The 20,296-nt window shown below is 44.3% G+C and overlaps 2 protein-coding genes across 4 annotated transcripts in view; one reads left to right on the top strand and one right to left on the bottom strand.

Moving 5' to 3' along the window:
• Positions 1-20,296, top strand: part of LOC132382908 (uncharacterized) — a 28,701-nt gene that overhangs the window by 6,496 nt on the left and 1,909 nt on the right. The window contains exons 3-5 of the mRNA XM_059953452.1: positions 7,703-7,825; positions 7,924-7,989; positions 16,039-16,105. Of these exons, the coding sequence (XP_059809435.1) occupies positions 7,703-7,825; positions 7,924-7,989; positions 16,039-16,105 (256 nt within the window). The remainder of the gene's footprint in view (positions 1-7,702; positions 7,826-7,923; positions 7,990-16,038; positions 16,106-20,296) is intronic.
• Positions 11,288-20,296, bottom strand: part of LOC132382909 (tetraspanin-4-like) — a 69,580-nt gene continuing 60,571 nt past the window's right edge. For all 3 annotated transcript variants that reach the window (XM_059953454.1, XM_059953453.1, XM_059953455.1), the window contains exons 7-8: positions 15,183-15,266; positions 11,288-13,189 (exon numbers count right to left, since the gene is read on the bottom strand). In XM_059953454.1, coding sequence (XP_059809437.1) covers positions 13,121-13,189; positions 15,183-15,266 — 153 coding nt within the window. In that variant the 3' untranslated portion in view covers positions 11,288-13,120. The remainder of the gene's footprint in view (positions 13,190-15,182; positions 15,267-20,296) is intronic.

The raw sequence follows: 20,296 nt of genomic DNA, 5'->3' as shown, positions 1-20,296 counted from the left end.
TGCCTGCCACTGATGACCTGTTTGATTTGTGGACGAACAAAAATGCTTTCAGATTTATTCATCACATATACATGTTAACATTCAGAGAAATGCATCATTTGCTTTAACACCCAGCACAACCTGAAGATGAGATGCGGAAAGCCTACAAGAGGGCCGCACTTTCTGATACCGACGGGGCACTTGCACAATCCTCAGCAGCACAACACATCTTAACAGAATCGAAGGTGTGGATGAATTATCATACATGAGGGAGATTGAAAACTTGGCTGACATATGTTATAACAGCAACCTCTCACTCCACGTCAGCAAGACCAAAGAATTGATTGTAGGCTTCAGGAGAGGAAAACCAGAGGTCCATGAGCCAGTCCTCATCGGAGGACCAGAGGTGGAGAGTGCTGGCAAATTTAAATTCCTTGGTGTTTTTATTTCAGAGGACCTACCCTGGGCCCAGCACGTAAGTGCTATTGTGAAGGAAGCACAGCAGTGCATCTACTTCCTTAGTAGTCTGTGGAGATTCGGCATGACATCTAAAGCTTTGACAAACTTCTATACTAGTGGAGGGTATATTGACTGGCCGTGTCATGGTCTGGTGTGGAAATATCAATGTTTTTGAATGGAAAATCCTGCTAAAAGATGGGGAATTTGACCCAGTACACCAGGGACAAAACTCTCCCAACCAATGAGCCCATCTACATGACACACTGTAATAGGAAAGTAGCATCCATCATCAGAGATCCCCCACCACCCAGGCCAGGCTCTCTTCTCACTGCTGCCATCAGGTAGAAGGTACAGGAGCCTCAGGACCCACACCACCAGGTTCAAGAACAGTTACTACCCCTCAACCATCAGGCTCTTGAACAAAAGGGGATAACTACATTCATTCCCCCATCCTTTGAGATGTTCCCACAACCAGTGATCTCACTTTAAGGTCTCATTATCTCATGTTCTCATCATTTATTGCTATTTATTTATATTTGCATTTGCACAGTTTGTTGTCTTCTGCACTCAGGTTGATCTTTCATTGTTCCTGTTATAGTTACTATTCTATCGACCTGCTGAGTATGCCCGCAGGAAAATGAAACTGAAGGTTGTACATGGTGATATATATGTACTTTGATAATAAAATCTGCTTTGAACTTTTGCTTAGATTTACCACTTGCACATACTAGTGGTATCTGAAAATCAATGCAGCTTATTTTGAAAGCCAGTATCACCCTGTCTTTCATCTTTCTCAAAGGCTGCTCTACTAATTTCTCCTGTCATAATGAAAGACTTAACATTTATCTAAACTCTTATCCTTCTCCCGTGTTTTACTTCCTCTCTCTTAACCCGTGGGTTTACTTTGCTACTGGTTTGCAACTCATCTTTGCATTGACAGCAGACTTGGACACAAAGCACCATCTTCTCATCAAAGCCATTGATAAAAATTAGGGAAAAAAGCTGACACCTATAAGCTGGTGGTATCCCATTAACTAACCCTGGCAACTCCAAATCAAGTCAAAGTTATCGTTATTCAACTTTATACATGCACATAATGTATATAACCATTTAACATATATGGAAATGATATGCAGTAGAGTCTCCTGCATGATGGTAGGATGTCAAAGAGGATGCTGGATGAATTGGTGGGATCCTTCATACACAATACAATGTCGGAAACAATGCAGGGCAGTAGCGGAGCAGTTACCACAATCGCTCTACAGTGCCAGCGGTCACTGACTAGGGTTCAATTTCTGCTGCTGTCTGTAGGGAGTTTGTACATTCACCACTGCCAAGGGGTGGGTTTCCTCTGGGCGCTCCGGTTTTCTCCATGTTTAGGGTTAGTGAGTTGTGGGTGTGTTATGTTGATGTTGGAAGTGTGACAGCCCACCCAGAATATCCTTGGACTGCTTTAGTCATTGATGCAAATAACGGATTTCACTGTACGTTTTGATGTTTCAATGTTCTTCTTTTGCCCGTTATGCTGCTGGAGATTCAGAAATACCGTCACACTCAGATGTAGAAGAATTCTTCATTGCTATTTCCGGAACAGTTTTGTTTGACCATTCAGGGTTGCTAGCCCTGAGCCAAACCCCTGACCATGGAGGAACGGTAGGCAATTCTTAGTCTGGCCTTTATTACCCTTTGACCTGTTTGGCATGGGTGACCCGACCAAGAGCCAAAGTATAAAGCCCTGACTCCAGCCAACATCACTCTCTGGGTCATTGAGGGACACAAGCCTTCACTCCCTATGACAAGGTTGTGGTCCTCTTGGAAGAATATTTCAATGTACATGTGACAGATAAAGTTAATCTTCTTCCTCTTTAACCTGTTTATCCTTTCTCTGTTTTCTGTCTACTTATTAATTCTCATCCCGGTTATGTCCTCTCCAATCTCAGTCCTGACACAGGGTTTCAGCCTAAAATGTCGACAATTCCTTCCCCCCCCAAGATTCTGTTCCAACTGCTGAGTTCCTTCAGCAGGATGTTAGTTTCTATTAATCCTCAGTCGACATTATTATTTATTATTCCCAATTCTGATTTTCCAAGGAACTGGAATATGTCTGCCAAGTGCTAATCAGGCGTGTGTTTGTCAGTTCCCCAGATTGTCTGGTGTTATCTATTTACGGAAGCATAGCGGTTAGTGCAACGCTTTACAGTGTAAGGAATACCGATTCCCGCTGTTGTCCGTGAAGAGTTTGTGTGTTCTCCTCATGACTGCGTGGGTTTCCTCCCATATTCCAAAGTTGCTTGGTTACGGTTAGGGTTAGGAGTTGTTGGCATGCTATGTTGGTGTCTGAAGTGTGGCTTCTCCCAAGCATGATCCTCAGACTGCGTTGGCTGTTGACACAAATAACGCAACTCACCGTATGCTTCAGTGTGCATGTGAAAAATAAAGTTAACCTTTTTTACGCCATTCTTCCTCCAAGGGTCCGAATTCAAATCTTCACTGAAAGATTTCATGTTCAACATTGTAATTTCAATTGGCAGGCACCAGAGGGCACTGTGCGGCAAAACGTGTTACAGTCTGCCTTAACGATTACCAACACAGTCAAATATTTTGAGGAGCATTTAAGTCTTCCACACACATTTGCAATTAATAATTGAGAAACCCTAACCCAGACCAAATAGTACCGAGAAACACACACAGAATGCTGGAATAACTCAGCCAGTCAGGCAACGTCTGTGGAGGGGAGTCAAAGCTCAAAATTTCGGGCAGAGACCCTTCATCAGAACTGGGAAGAGAGGGGAAGAAGGCGGGGGAAGGGGAAGCTGGAAAGGGATAGATGAGACCAGATGAGGGGGAAGGTGGGTGGCTGGGGAAGTACGAAGCTGGGAGCTGACTGTTGGGAGAGGTATCTCTTGTGTTTATAATAGAAGTGACTCTAATATGCCCAAAATCTGAGTTAGCACTTTCATAAAGTTTCTTCTCATTTTCGTTAATCAGACCAACGCTCTTTGTGCAAAAACTCCATCCCACCTCATCCACAAAGTCGGCCTCCATCCCTAACGAAAACCCCTGTCTCAGGCTACAACATACGCCTCTCCATCCCAAACCAAATCCACATCCCGCTTCATCATACACCCCTCCCATCCCAAACCAAACCCACATCCCGCTTCATCATACACCCCTCTCCAACCCAAACCAAACCCACATCCCGCTTCATTATACCCCTCTCCATCCCAAACCAAACCCACATCCCGCTTCATCATACACCCCTCTCCATCCCAAACCAAACCCACATCCCGCTTCATTATACCTCTCCCATCCCAAACCAAACCCACATCCCGCTTCATTATACCTCTCCCATCCCAAACCAAACCCACATCCCGCTTCATTATACCCCTCCCATCTCAAACCAAACCCACATCCCGCTTCATTATACCCCTCCCATCCCAAACCAAACCCACATCCCGCTTCATTATACCTCTCCCATCCCAAACCAAACCCACATCCCGCTTCATTATACCTCTCCCATCCCAAACCAAACCCACATCCCGCTTCATCATACACCTCCCATCCCAAACCAAACCCACATCCCGCTTCACCATACACCCGTCTCCATCCCAAACCAAACCCACATCCCGCTTCATTATACACCCCTCTCCATCCCAAACCAAACCCACATCCCGCTTCGTCATACACCCCTCCCATCCCAAACCAAACCCACATCCCGCTTCATCGTACACCCCTCTCCATCCCAAACCAAACCCACATCCCGCTTCATCATACACCCCTCCCATCCCAAACCAAACCCACATCCCGCTTCATTATACACCCCTCTCCATCCCAAACCAAACCCACATCCCGCTTCATCATACACCCCTCTCCATCCCAAACCAAACCCACATCCCGCTTCATCATACACCTCCCATCCCAAACCAAACCCACATCCCGCTTCACCATACACTCCTCTCCATCCCAAACCAAACCCACATCCCGCTTCATTATACACCCCTCTCCATCCCAAACCAAACCCACATCCCGCTTCGTCATACACCCCTCCCATCCCAAACCAAACCCACATCCCGCTTCATCGTACACCCCTCTCCATCCCAAACCAAACCCACATCCCGCTTCATCATACACCCCTCCCATCCCAAACCAAACCCACATCCCGCTTCATTATACACCCCTCTCCATCCCAAACCAAACCCACATCCCGCTTCATCATACACCCCTCTCCATCCCAAACCAAACCCACATCCCGCTTCATCATACACCTCCCATCCCAAACCAAACCCACATCCCGCTTCACCATACACCCCTCTCCATCCCAAACCAAACCCACATCCCGCTTCATTATACCCCTCCCATCCCAAACCAAACCCACATCCCGCTTCATTATACCCCTCCCATCCCAAACCAAACCCACATCCCGCTTCATCGTACACCCCTCTCCATCCCAAACCAAACCCACATCCCGCTTCATTATACCCCTCCCATCCCAAACCAAACCCACATCCCGCTTCATTATACCCCTCCCATCCCAAACCAAACCCACATCCCACTTCATCATACACCCCTTCCATCCCAAACCAAACCCACATCCCGCTTCATTATACCTCTCCCATCCCAAACCAAACCCACATCCCGCTTCATTATACACCCCTCTCCATCCCAAACCAAACCCACATCCCACTTCATTATACACCCCTCCCATCCCAAACCAAACCCACATCCCGCTTCATTATACCTCTCCCATCCCAAACCAAACCCACATCCCGCTTCATTATACACCCCTCTCCATCCCAAACCAAACCCACATCCCACTTCATTATACACCCCTCCCATCCCAAACCAAACCCACATCCCACTTCATTATACACCCTTCTCCATCCCAAACCAAACCCACATCCCACTTCATTATACCCCTCTCCATCCCAAACCAAACCCACATCCCGCTTCATTATACACCCCTCTCCATCCCAAACCAAACCCACATCCCACTTCATTATACCCCTCTCCATCCCAAACCAAACCCACATCCCGCTTCATTATACCCCTCTCCATCCCAAACCAAACCCACATCCCACTTCATTATACACCCCTCTCCATCCCAAACCAAACCCACATCCCACTTCATTATACCCCTCTCCATCCCAAACCAAACCCACATCCCGCTTCATTATACCCCTCTCCATCCCAAACCAAACCCACATCCCGCTTCATTATACACCCCTCTCCATCCCAAACCAAACCCACATCCCGCTTCATTATACCCCTCCCATCCCAAACCAAACCCACATCCCGCTTCATCATACACCCCTCTCCATCCCAAACCAAACCCACATCCCGCTTCATTATACCCCTCCCATCCCAAACCAAACCCACATCCCACTTCATCATACACCCCTCTCCATCCCAAACCAAACCTCCATCCCACTTCATCATACACCCCTCCCATCCCAAACCAAACCCACATCCCACTTCATTGTACACCCCTCTCCATCCCAAACCAAACCCACATCCCGCTTCATCATACACCCCTCCCATCCCAAACCAAACCCACATCCCGCTACATCATACACCTCCCTTCCCAAACCAAACCCACATCCCGCTTCATCATACACCTCCCTTCCCAAACCAAACCCACATCCCGCTACATCATACACCACTTTCCATCCCAAACCAAACCCACATCCCGCTTCATCATACACCTCCCTTCCCAAACCAAACCCACATCCTGCTTCACCATACACCCCTCCCATCCCAAACCAAACCCACATCCCGCTTCATCATACACCCCTCTCCATCCCATTTCACCATACCCCTCCCCTTCCCAAACCATGCTCAGTATATTGTTCCTGGAACACCAAAATATTAATCTTAAAATTCTCATCAGTTACAAATCCTTCAAGCCCCTTTCATGCCCCTCCCTGCGTCCACTAGTCCTCTTTCTTCAGGGATCTCTCGAACTGTTCACCCTTTTCATCCTGATTTTACCTCCAAGAGGACCACAGCATTGTTGTAGGGGGTTGGAGGCTTGCTGGCTGGGGTCAGAGCTTTCTGCTTTGGCTCCAGATAGGGTCACCCCTACCAAGCAGGTCAAAGGGTATAGGCCAGACTAAGAGGGTCTGAGGAGAATTGGTATATCATCAAGGACACTCACAAAGTTCTGCAGAAGTACCGGGGGGAGCTAAAGCAGATTGGTTGCATCACTTTCTGGTTTGGAGGGGCCACTGCACTGGTTTGGAAAAAGCAGCAAAATGCTGTAAATTCAGCCAGCTCCATCATAGGCACTAGCCTCCTCAGACACCAGGACATCTTCACGAAGAGATACCCTCAAAAAGGCATCCATCATTAAGGATCCCCATCACTCTGGACATGCTCTCTTCTCACTGTTACCATCAGGTAGGAGGTACAGAAGCCTGAAGGCACTCACTCAGCGATGCAGGAACAGCTTCTTACCTTCTGCCATCAGATTCCTAAATGGACATTGAACCCATGAACACTTCCTCAGTATTTTTCCCCTCTCGTTTTGCACTTCTTAATTAATTTATTTTTCAAAAGTTAGATCTTTTTGTATTTTATAGTTTTTATTCCTATGGATTGGAATATACTGCTGGCATAACACATCTTATGCCAATGATATTAAATCTGATTTTGATTAATTATCTGCCTCAACCCTATTCTTCTGCCTTTTCCCCATAACCTTTGATGACCCAATTAATCAAGAACCTATCAACCTTCACTTTAAATATTCCCAGTGACTTCTCCACAGCTGTCTGTGGCAATAAATTCCACAGAGTCAGTTTTTTTTAACTACAATGCTGTCCAAGACCCTGGGATTTATTGTATTTTGGTTGCATCGTAGGAAAATGTAAAACCATTTCCAATTCATCTCTTCCTTTATTGGAAAACTGAATGTGTCTTGATTTGTGTGAACTTTCTCCAACCCATTCTATTATCTTGCTGGGGCCTCCTCTACATCGGCAAGAGCAAGACTAGGCCAGGTGATCACTGTGCACAAAGGCCACCTTGAGCTTCCAGTTACATGTTATAATATATCATTATATATCATAATATATCATATATCATCATTCTCCTTCCCATTCCCATGCTGACCTGTCTGACTTCTATTTCCTGCACTGTAACTGTATTATAGAAGATGAACATCTTATATGTAACCAGGTGACCTTTGAATGCTATTCATTATCATTAAAAAGTGTACTCAGGCATCCATCCGGGTAATGCTAGAATAGTTGTCTGTGTCTTTTAGTGGAGATGGTGACGTCATTATGCACGCGCGGGATAGCGGGGAGACCATTTTGTTTTCTGCGGCAGGAGCCGGTGGGGCGTTGGAATCAAGTTCCCCCAGAGGTACTGGGCAGGGTGAGGAAAGGTGAGCATTAATTTACAATATCCATGTGAACTCATTTATGCTTGTTGGCAAATTGAGAATATCGGTAATTTGACATGTTTTACATGTGGATGCTTTAGATTTTCACGAGTAAAGAACTCGACGCTGGATAGCGTGGCTTGCAAGGTTCCTCACCGGTCAAGTAGGTCAGTCTTCCTGTAATTTAACTCCCAGGCAATATTTTGTAAAAGTTGTGCCAAAGTGTACCTTTTGTCTAACTTTATTGTATCATGACTGATTGTGCATGTAATCACGTAACGTGAATGTCTAGTCTCCGGGTGTCCGGCACATGTAGTAGATATTTTAGATGAGCTGTATTTGCTTACATTTTTCGCTGCTCTGTATAAGGTACAGGGTTGGGGGGGATTCTAATGTTTGTATTGTGTTCCTTCAGAATTGCCATTACCGTATTAGTACTGTATTAGCTTTGTGCGATTTTCTTTGTATTTTTATACTGCATACGCAATTGGTCGAGACACAAGTGTGTGGATCGAAGGTTAAGCAGAGATTATAATGGCAGGACCTGATTGTAAAGTCGTTCCTTTTGTTTTAAGACCCTCTTCTGGCAGTTGAACATCTAAAACAGATAAAGGAATTAAAACCCAGAAAAGTAGTTGTTGTCCTGAGTGTGTACTTTTCCCCGGGCTACAACATATATTCACGTGGTATCATGGAACTTGCATTAATGCAGGAGTTGACATAACATACAGACAGGGTTTGACCACATATAGGAGTGCAGACAGCACAGGGAAGAAAGATCTTTGAAGAGCAAAGCTTCCCTTTGCACAGCAGGGGTCTAGAGACAAGATAAGTCATGAGGTTATGTTGCATTTTGATAAAACTCTGGTTCTGCCATATCTCATGTATTGCATATCCCTCTGGTCACCAGTCATAATAGTTTATTATCCTCGCCAACAGTATGAACATCATGTTTTTCAATTTTAGATAATCCTCAAGCCTTGTTTTGCTTTCCCATTCCTACCAATTTACCTTTTCTGTTCCTCCCTGCTACCTGGATTTGTTACTTTGCACCAGAGCAACACAGACAAAATGCCAGAGGAACTCAGTGGGTCAGGCAGCATCTAAGGAAAAAATTGAACAGTCAACATTTCAAGCAAAGACCCTTCTGCAGGACTGGTTCCATCTGCCTGTCACCCTTCATGGATTATCTCAACTCTCCTCTCCGCCTCAGTAGAGCAGTCAACATAAACAAACATCTCACCCACTCAGACTGTCATGGTTCCAATCGTTTATTCCCTATCTCACTCTTAATTTCCGTTGATTGTGCCACAGTTCCGACCGTTAATTTCCCAATTGCTTCTAATTCGCTTTGATGACAGCACACCTGGTTTCCATCTAGAACTACAGTATAAGAACACCAGCATCACAACCACTAGCCACCAGCCCGTTGGTCTTTTTTCCCCTGTGTAACTACGTTTCCCGGCCGCTTAGAACTGTTTGTTCTAAGTTTAGCTCCTATGAGACTCCGTTTCTCTGAGTCAAGGCCCCGTGTCACGTGCTCTGGGGGACTCTGTGTCAAGGTTCCATATCAGGGCTCCATGTCAAGATCACTCCTGTTTGCCGTTTGGCGTTTATGCCCGTGTAAACATCCAAACTCAATCTCCGTGTCTGTGCCCTACACTTGGGTTCACTTCCTTCGCTCACTGTAACACAGGTATTCTCTCTTCTCTTTCCTCCCATCTGGCAGAAGATACAAAAGCCTGAAAGCACATACCACCAGGCTCAAGGTAATGTCTGTCCCGTTGTTATAGGAGTATTGAGTGTTCCCCCCGTATGATAAGATGTATTCTTGTCCTCACAATCTACCTCGTTATGACCTTACAATTTATCTGCCTGCACTGACCTTTCTCTATAACTGCAACACTTTATTTTGCATTCTGTAATTATTTCCACTTGTACTGTGTAATAAAATGTTCTGTACGGGTGACATGTAAAACAAAGCTTTTCACGGTAACTCACTATGACAACAGTAAACCAATTTGCCGCACGCCGATCCACTTTGGCCCATCGTTCCTATCCTCTGCCCCCTTCGGTCCCACCTGCCCATCATCTGGCTCCACCAATCACTTTCCATTTTCATCTTTCCCTTCCCCCCCCCCCACTCCTTCACCTGGCTCTATTTCCCAATCCTTATCACTCACCAGCCTCTGATTCTAAACGCTTGCTCTCCTACCTGACTCCATCTGCCCACCATGCCCTTCTCATTCGTTTCACTGATCACCTACCAGCCTCTGTCTCTAGCCTCCTTCTCCTCAATCTGGCTCCATCTGCCTATCATCCCCCACCTCATATGTTCCATCTATTGCCTGCCTTGCCCCTCCCTATCAACTCTTTCTTCTGGTTATCTTCCCTCTAATACTTTGAGTCCTGATCCAGGATCTTGAACTGAACCACTGGCCATCCTTTTGCCTCTGTAGATGCTGCCTGACCCACTATTTACTTACTTTATAACTATTTCTTATTGTAACTTATAGATTTTGTGTATTGCGCAGTACTGCTGCCGCAAAATTTCACAACGTATGTCAGTGGTCATTGTGCATTTAATATTTCGGTAATATTTGAGCAATGTTGTAAATATGTTTTTTGAATTAACATTCTTTGTTATTTACATAATTCATTACAGTTATATGTGAAAGTACAGAGAAAATTTACAAGGGTGTTGCCAGGACTGGAGTTATAAGAAAAGATTGACTAGGTTAGGGCTTTATTCCTTGGAACGTAGAAGATTGAGGGGAGATTTGATAGAGTTATGCAAAGTTATGAGGGGTATAGATAGAGTGAATGCAAGCAGGCTTTTTCCACTGAAGTTGGGTGGGTCTACAACTCGAGGTCATGGGTTAAGGGTGAAAGGTGAAAAGTTTAAGGGGAACATGAGGGGAAACCTCTTCACTCAGAGGGTTATGAGAGTGTGGAACAAGCTGGCAGCTTAAGTGGTGCATTCGAAATCAATTTTAATGTTTAAGGGAAGTTTGGATAGGTACATGGATGGTAGACGTATGGAGGGCTGTGGTCCTGGTGCAGATCGATGGGAAAAGGCAGTTTAAATGGTTCGGCATAGACTAGATGGACTGAAGGGCCTGTGCTGTACTTCTCTGTGATTCTATGACTATGCAAATGGCATACGTTATTACACCACCACGTCAGGTGTGCATACCTCAATGAAGTGAACAAAGTGGCTGCCTGGCAAAATGTTACAAAATGTAACATTAATAAACTTGATTCTGATTCTAAGTTGTTGCTATTAAGGTTAATGAGGAATATGCATTATTGTTACTGCAGTGCAAGGAAGGAAGAGTTTAGTAACAGTACCGTTAAATGTTGTACTGTCATTAATCAGTTTAAGCTGATTTAATTTACTCAAGACAGAAACTAAACCAGGCAAGAAACAACTGATGAAGACCGGTGCAAGAGCATCAGACATGGCACAATTATATAAGAAACTTTAATTGAGAATGTTTACGTGTTACAAGCCATTCACTTATTGGTTCACTGAAAGACAGCATTTCCATGGGCCACAGGTTTGAATCACCCCAGAGTGGGTACGTGGGCTTTTGAAGCTGAGACAGAAATGGCACTATACCACCTTCCCTACTTCTCCCGCCAAGAGCTTATCTTACGTCCCCTTGAGGGGTTTGGATGCTTTTTCCAGTGACAGGAGAGTTGACAAGTGGGCAATGCAAATCTAAGATAATTGGCAAAAGAGCCAGAGGGGAGATGATAAGAATTCTTTATTTTATTATGCAGTGGGCTGCAATAATCTTGAAAGAGATAAGGGAAAATTTGCTGGAAGTAGTTTCAACATTGGTTTTCACAGGACGTGTTTAAAATGACAAAAGACAAGGTGGAGGAATGAAAGGGCTGGAAAATGTAAATGGGTCGAATGGTGTTCTGTATCATGATTAGTGTTTTTTTTCCAGTCTCTATTTATACAAAAAAATACAGTTGCTTAAAATACTGGACAAGGAGGGCATAGGAGTCATTTTGACTGACAGTCAAGAAGAATCCAATGGAAGAACTTGCATTTCTATTGGCTTTGAGTAGGCAAGGCATCATGGGGATGGACATACCAGGTGACCATGGCACAAGTAAGGGAGTGGGCAGTTGAAGGAACAAAGTCATGTGATTGGACATTGAAGGATGTGCTTCTACAAAGTTTGTTTTGACAATTAACCATCAACAGAATCAGATCAGAAGTCTTCACCTCTGACCTATGCTTGGCTACCAGCTAGGGCTTTGAGAAAAGCTGATAGTCGACTACAGCACTGAAAGCATTTTCCTCCAGACTCCAATCAGGTGCAGCCACAGGAGGTTCTGCAGATGCTGGAACTCCAGAGAAACACACTCACAAAATGCTGGGGGGAGTTCGGCAAGCCGGGCAGCATCTATGGAAATAAATAAACAGTCGACGTTTCAGGCCAAGACCCTTCATCGGTACTGGAAACGAAGAGGGAAGATGCCAGAATGAAAAGCTGGGGGAGAAGGAGGACTAGGTGAAACCAGGTGATTGGGAAAGATGAAGGGCTGGAGTAGAAGGAATCTGATAGGAGAGGAGAGTGGACCACAGGAAGGAGGAGGGGACCCAGGAGGAGGTGATATACAGGTGAGGAGAAGAGGTAAGAGGCCTGAATGGGGAATAGAAGAGGGAAGGGGGAGGGAAATCTTCACTGTAAGCAGAACTGGGTGTTAATAGCATCAGGTTGGAGGCTACCCAGATGGAATATGAGGTCCTCCACCCTGAGAGTGATCTCATTGTGTCAGAGGACGAGGCTGTGAACAGCCATGTTGGAATGGGAATGGGGATGGGAATTAAAATGCTTGATACCAGGAAATTGGCAGATGGAGAGGAGGTGCTTGACAAAGTGGTCCCCCCATTTTTGTTGGATTTCACCAAGGTGTGTAAACAGGTGTGTAGGGATTGACTGAGGATTGGCTCAGCTGCACTGACCCTTGCAGGTGACATCACTGGAAATTATTTGGTCACTTGTCCTTAGCTCTGTGGTGACCCCATCCTGCACTCAATACGATGCCGAGCGCAGCCAAGATCGTGATGTCTGAGGTGGCAAAAAAAGAATCCTGTACAGAAAATATCACAGAATGAGTCATGAGCCCATGGAAGGAACCCCTTATGTTGCCTACTTGTAGATGGCCTAGGTGCCAGACACTAGTGATGAAGAAACGGAATCCCAGATTTCACAGAGGCAGGCATCCAGGGAGATGTAAAATAGGTAGTGAAATTTTAAAAAAAGGAATTGCTTTTCAGCTGTAGTGTTTCTCCGCTTTGACAAGTTGGCAGTACATCACCAGGGAGAAGATAAGGCCCAGAAGCTGAGGAAGGAAAGAAAGAACATTCATTAGTAAGGTGGAAAGGGTCAGTAGCTTTAAATTCCTTAGCGTGAACACATTCCTTTGCACAAGCTAACGTGCCGTGTGCACGAGAATTCCGAGATGTGTGGTTTTCTATAAACGGACACGTAGGCTTCGATCCTATTTATGCTAGGATCATAAACTATTAGTAAACTATTTAAGAACTTTTTAAAAGCTATTTATTAATGCTTTTTGTGAGGGTGATTTTAGATGCATATCATATTTATACTGTTAAATACTGTATGTAATTAGTTTTGCTACAATGAGTGTATGGGACACTGGAAAAATGTTGAATTTCCCCTTGGGGATGAATAAAGTATCTATCTATCTATCTATGAGGTAACACAGGCAAAATTTTAGACCACAACGCACAAAGGTCACCACACAACCAATCAGCAACGAGCTCTCCTCCCTACACCACAACTGAGTTTCCGTAACAACGATCAGTCGGCTGATTGATGAGTATATAAATGCCAAGCATTCGGAGGACACAGCACAGCACTGATGGTATCTCCTCGCATGACGACAAAACATTTGCAAATGAATTACCAAGATCAGAAAACCGTTAACGTATCAGTGGATCTGTCTGGATTTACAGTGGATTTACATACTGTAAATAACATCACAAAGATTTATTTTGAACTTTGTACTTTCTACAACTTCAACGTAACATCCCAACCCCTGTACACAATACTCTGATTTATGAGGGCCAAAATGTTTCTATACCATTTCACTAGAAAGTTCAAGGTCAACCTCCGCTGTGGGATTGGGGAACGTGCATCACAGACCCCGTAAGAATGCCAGATTTCCTTTCCTCAGGAACATCAGTGAATGTGATTGTTTTTTTTTAAAACAGCATTCCAAGAACTGGGCAGAATGGATCAAATTTTTGTGGGGGTACTAAGGAGGTGGGTGGCTCTGTGGTAACATAAAGGTTAGCGTGATTCTATTACAGCTTGAGGTATCAGTGTTCGGAGAGCTTTCTGAACATTTACATTACCGTCTGGTATGGGGGCGGACACTGCACAGGATCGGAAAGTGCTGCAGAAAATTGTAAACTCAGCCAGCTCCGTTATGGGCACTAGCCTCCCTAGCATGCAAAAGACTTCCAAAAGGCAGCACCTCAGAAAGGCAGCATCCATCATAAAGGACACTCATCACCCAGGCCATGCCCTCTTCTCAGTGCTACCATCAGGGAGGAGGTACAGGGGCCTGAAGACACACACTCAGGAACAGCTTCTTCCCCTCTGCCATCAGATTTCTGAATGGACACTGAACCCATGAACACAACCTCAGTATTTCTTTCCCCTTTTTTTGCACTACTTATTTAATTTCTTATCTACACACTTCTTATTATAAGGGGTAATTTTTATTATGCAGTACTGCCACAAAACAACAAATTTCATGACATATTATCATCATTATGTGCTGTGTAGCATGAGGGAGTGATCACGGTCTTCCACCAGTCTTTAATCTGTTTTTTTTTTCTGTGGGAAAGTCCCCTTTCACACAGTGGTTCTTGTTCTTTTCTCTACCCATGACCATGATTGTTCTTGGCAAGTTTTTCCACAGAAGTGGTTTGCCATTCCCTTCTTCTAAGGGTATCTTTACAAGATGGGTGACCCCAGCCATTATCAATCCTCTTCAGTGATCGCATAACCAGGACTGTGATCTGCACCATCTGCTCATATGACCATCCACCACCTGTTCCCATGGCTTCAAGTGACCCAGATCAGGGGGCTAAGCTGATGCTACATCCTCCCAAGGGTGGCCTGCAGGATAGCGGAGGGAAGGAGCCCTTTACACCTCTTTTGTTAGCGACATATCTCCACCCCGCCACATACACTCACCAATATGTGTTCCAACACCACCCCCAAGCTCACTATTTCTACACTTGGACTGGAGAACCGTGAGTGACGTCAAGGCGACGCTTGTTGGTTATCTGGTCATGTACCTGTAGCACTGGTATGCAAAGTCCAAAGATGCAGATCGCCACGATGTTTTCCTTCAGCCACTTGATAACCTTGTCGTAGCACGGCTGTGGATGGAAGAGAGCAAGTTAAACGCATGAATGAACTGTTTATCACGCTTACACTCAGTGGCCACTTTATTAGGTACACCCGTACACCTGCTCGTTAATGCAAATATCTAATCAGCCAATCACCTGGCAGCAACTCAATGCATCAAAGTGTGGAGGCGTGGCCAAGAGGTTCAGTTGTTGTTCAGACCAAACATCAGAATGGGGAAGAAATGTGATCTGAGTGATTTTGACCGTGGAGTGACTGTTGGTGATAGACAGGGTGGTTTGAGTAACTCAGAAGCTGATATCCTGGGATTTTCACACACAACAGCCTTTAGAGCAGGGGTTCCCAACCTGGGGTCCATGGACCCCTTGGTTAATTGTAAAGGTCCATGGCATAAAAACAGTTGGGAACTCCTGCTCTAGAGTTTAGAGAAGAAAACACCCTGTTAATGAGAGAGATCAGAGGAGAATGGCCAGTCTGGTTTAAGCTGACAGGAAGGTGACAGTAACAAATAACCACACGTTACAACATTGGTGTGCAGAAGAGCATCTCTGAATACACAACATGTTGAACCTTGAAGAGGACGGGCTACAGCAGCAGAAGACCACAAACATACACTGAGTGGCCACTTTACTGGGTACAGGAGCTACCTTATGAAGTTGCCACTGAGTGTAGTTAAGTCCACGAGGCTGCACTGAACTTTAACCTTATAGTTGCCCTGAATTGTAATATTGCCTCATCTATGTTTTCATTGTGAAGTGCCACAATTTATCTCCTTCACTCCAGAACCCATGGCCAAGGAACAGGTCCATTGAACGAGACGACGGTATACGTCATTACACCACGTCATCATGTAAGTGCCTCACTAAAGAAACTAAGTAGACATTATTACGGCTCTTGTGTTTCTTTCGATTAGTTTCTGAAATACAAAACAAAACATCTCCAACTCTCAGTGTTATTTATTTACTCTTTTTTATATTTGGACAGCTTGGTTGTTTGTCCATCTTTGTGGGCAGTTTTTCATTGATTCTGTTGTATTTCTCTGTTCTACTGTGAATGCCTGCAAGAAATGTACAGCTTACCGGGTCAAGTCTCTGCAGAGGAGGTTTGAGGTCATAACCATTTGACTGAAAGTGGAGTTTTAGTCTAATCTCGGTTTTAAATGCTTCATTTTTTTCACAAAATAAACAAATTGTTTGATACTGAGGCCAACCTGCATTTATATAGTGACTTTAACTGACAAAAACATTCCAAGGCACTTCACAGGAGCCTTGTCAAGCAAAAATAGACAAGAGCCACATGAGACAAAATTAGAGCAAGCGACCAAAAGACGAGTACTTGGGTCTAAAGGACAAAGGGTGTGAGAGAATTCGAGAATCTTGACAATTGCTTTCATCAGTGCAGACAGGATTTATGTTGTCAGATGAGAGCAATGGTACCGAAGGGAAATTGAGGAGCTCTGGCCTGTTCAGTTTAAGGAAACAAAAATGGCCATCCGCTGGCATCAGCACAAGACTTTGAGGTGAGAGGTCATGGGTTCGAATCCGGCTGGCTCCTTGCAACTTTTCATACATGCTGGGTTGAGCATCAAGCTACCAACACGGCCTCCTTAAAAACAGACAAAATGCTAAAGAAACAGCAAGGTTGCCGCCCGATGCGCCTCCAGGTGCAGAGAGGCCTAATGCTTAAGAAAAATGAGAGGTCTTTTTCTTTAAGCATGGAAAACCCTTAAAGGGATTGGTGGAATAGACAGAGGCAATTTCTTCTCAGTGGGAAGTCAGGCTGGAGTTTATGGTACCAGGATAAGAACTAGACACTTAGGTTTGAGTTGAGACGTTTCTCCATACTGAGGATTGTAAATCATTGGAATTTGTCCATCTCAATTGGCTGCAATCGTTTTGTTACTGTGAGCATTAAAAGCAATATCAAGTTCCTGGGTGTCAATATTGCTGAGGATCTAACCTGGCCTCGACATATTGATGCAGCTACAGAGAAGGCAAGACAGCGACTATATTTCATTAGGATTTTGAGGAGATTCAGTTTGTCTCTAGAGACACTCTCAAATTTCTACAGACATACTGTGGGGAGCATTCTAACTGGCTGCACCATTGGTGAGGGGTACTGCACAGGATTGAAGCAAGTTGCAGAGAGTTGTAAACTCAGTTAGCTCCATCATGAGCATTAGCTTCCGTCGTATCCAGGACATCTTCAAGGAGCGGTGCCTCAGAAAGGCAGCATCCATCATTCAGGACCCTGTCACCCAGTCCTCAATGTTACAATCAGGGAGAAGATGCATAAGCCTGAAGATAAACACTCAATGATTCAGGACCGGCTTTTTTTCTCCTCCACCATCTGATTTCTGAACGGACATTGAACCCGTGAACATGACCTCACTACTTCCTTTTTTTATTTTTTGTTTTTGCGCTACTATATTTAAATTCAACTATTTACTATACATAACTGTAATTCAGTTTTTCCCTGTATTTATCATGAATAGCATCGTAGTGCTGTGTCAAAGTTAACAAATTTCATGACGTATGCCGGTGATACTCCGATTCAGATTCTGACGAGATTTATTGAATGACTCAGCTATTTCCTCTTTTCATGGCTGCCAGAGGTGATTCAATGTGAGAACTAGGGGTAAGAACAGGCCACCTAGTCCTTCATGCCAGCTTTGCACCCGTTGTTCATGTTGTTTCCTGGCCCTATCCACACAGCTATTAATATCCAGAAGTCTATTGGTCTTTTGGATCATTCACTGACTGAACGTCTACAGCCCTCTAGAGAAAAAAATTTCAATGATTCATCGCCGTTCAGTGAAGAAACTTCTAAATGGCCACACCTTAATCTGAGAGATCCCGATTCCTGGTCCGAATTCCTCAGCCGGAGGAAATATATCCATCCTGTCAAATACTGTAAGAATTTTTTAAGGCTCATTTTTCTGAACTCTGAGAACAGAAGACTTTTCTATTTAATCACTCCTTGTAAAGCAATCCTACCAAAAAGTCTGGTGAATATTCACCAGCTTCACTGAACATAGAATAGTACAGCACAATACAGGGCCTTAGGCCTAGGCCTGCGATGTTCTGCTGAGCTTTGAACTTAGTCCAAGATCAGTCTAACCCCTTCCTTCCTACATCGCCCTCCATTTCTATTAATTCATTCATTCATTCAGAGATACAACGCGGAGCAGGCCCTTCCGTCCCAGCAACCCATTTATCCCTACCCTAATCACAGGATAGTTTACAATGGCCAGTTAACCTATCTCCCTATGTGTCTATGGACTGTGGGAGGAAACCAGAGCACCCAGAGGAAACCTACATGGTCATGGAGAGAACGTACAAACTCCTCACTGTCCACGGCGGAGTTGAACTCTGAACTCTGATGCCCCAATCTGTAATAGTGTCGGATTAATTGCTGTGCTATTGTGGCGAGCTTTTCTATTATCCATATATAATTTCTAAGAGGTTTTTTTAACGTCTCTCTAATATCATCCCTGGCTGTGTGTTCTATACACCACCACTCTGAAAAATAACTGACTCTGACATCCACTGCCCCTCCAATCACCTGAAAATTATGCCTCTATTTCCATCCTTGGAAATGTATGAAAAACATAAATTTCCATCTATGCTTCTTCTCATTTGTACACCTCTATCAAGTCATCTCTTACTCTGCTTCATTCCAAAGAGAAAAGCCTAGCTCGCCCACAAGACACGCTCTCTAATCCAGGCAGCATCCTGGTAAATCTCCTCTGCACCCTCTCTAAAACTTCCACATCCTTCCTATAATGAAGTGACCAGAACTTAACAAAATATTCCAAGTGTGGTCTAACCAGGAGCTGCAACATTACCTCACAGCTCTTGAACTCAATCCCCCAACTACTGAAGGCCAACACACTATGCACCTTTTTAACCGCCCTATCAGCTTGCGTGGCAACTTTGAGGGATCTACGGACGTGGAGCCCAAGATCCCTCTGTTCCTCCACTCTGCTAAAAATCCTACCATTAACCTTATACTCCATCTTCAAACTTAACCTTCCAAAGTGAGTCATTTCACACTTTTCTGGGTTGATCTCCAAGTGCCATTAGAAAACATAGAAACATAGAAAACCTACAGCACAATACAGGCCCTTCGGCCCGCAAAGCTGTGCTGAACATGTCCTTACTTTAGAAATTACCTAGGATTACCCATAGCCCTCTATTTTTCTGAGTTCCAAGTACCTGTCCAGGAGTCTCTTAAAAGACTCTATCATATTATAATATGATGATCATATTATGAGAGGCATAAATAAGGTGGATAGTCAGTACCTGTTTCCCAGGGCACCAATAGCAAAGACCAGAGGGCATATGTACAAAATTAAGGGAGGGAAGTTTAGGGGAGACATCAGGGGTAAGTTTTTTACACAGAGGGTTGTGAGTGCCTGGAATGACTTGCCAGGGATGGTGACAAATCTTATTGAATTTTTTGAAGAAGTTACGAGGAAAGTTGACGAGGGTAAAGCAGTGGATGTTGTCTATATAGACTTCAGTAAGGCCTTTGAAAAGGTTCCGCACGGAAGGTTAGTTAGGAAGGTTCATTCATTAGGTATTAATATTGAAGTAGTAAAATGGATTCAACAGTGGCTAGACGGGAGATGCCAGAGAGTAGTGGTGGATAACTGTTTGTCAGGTTGGAGGCCAGTAACTAGTGGTGTGCCTCAGGGATCTGTATTGGGTCCAATGTTGTTTGTCATATACATTAATGATCTGGATGATGGGGTGGTAAATTGGATTAGTAAGTATGCAGATAATACTAAGGTAGGTGGCATTGTGGATAATGAAGTAGGTTTTCAAAACTTGCAGAGAGATTTAGGCCAGTTAGAAGAGTGGGCTGAACGATGGCAGATGGAGTTTAATGCTGATAAGTGTGAGGTGCTACATTTTGGTAGGAATAATCCAAATAGGACATACATCGTAAATGGTAGGGCATTGAAGAATGCAGTAGAACAGAATGATCTAGGAATAATGGTGCATAGTTCCCTGAAGGTGGAATCTCATGTGGATAG

The sequence above is a fragment of the Hypanus sabinus genome, chromosome 29, assembly GCF_030144855.1.
Source record: "Hypanus sabinus isolate sHypSab1 chromosome 29, sHypSab1.hap1, whole genome shotgun sequence".
NCBI lineage: Eukaryota > Metazoa > Chordata > Chondrichthyes > Myliobatiformes > Dasyatidae > Hypanus > Hypanus sabinus.
Note: the sequence above shows the minus strand (reverse complement) of the source record. Positions and strands in the feature narration are given on the sequence as shown.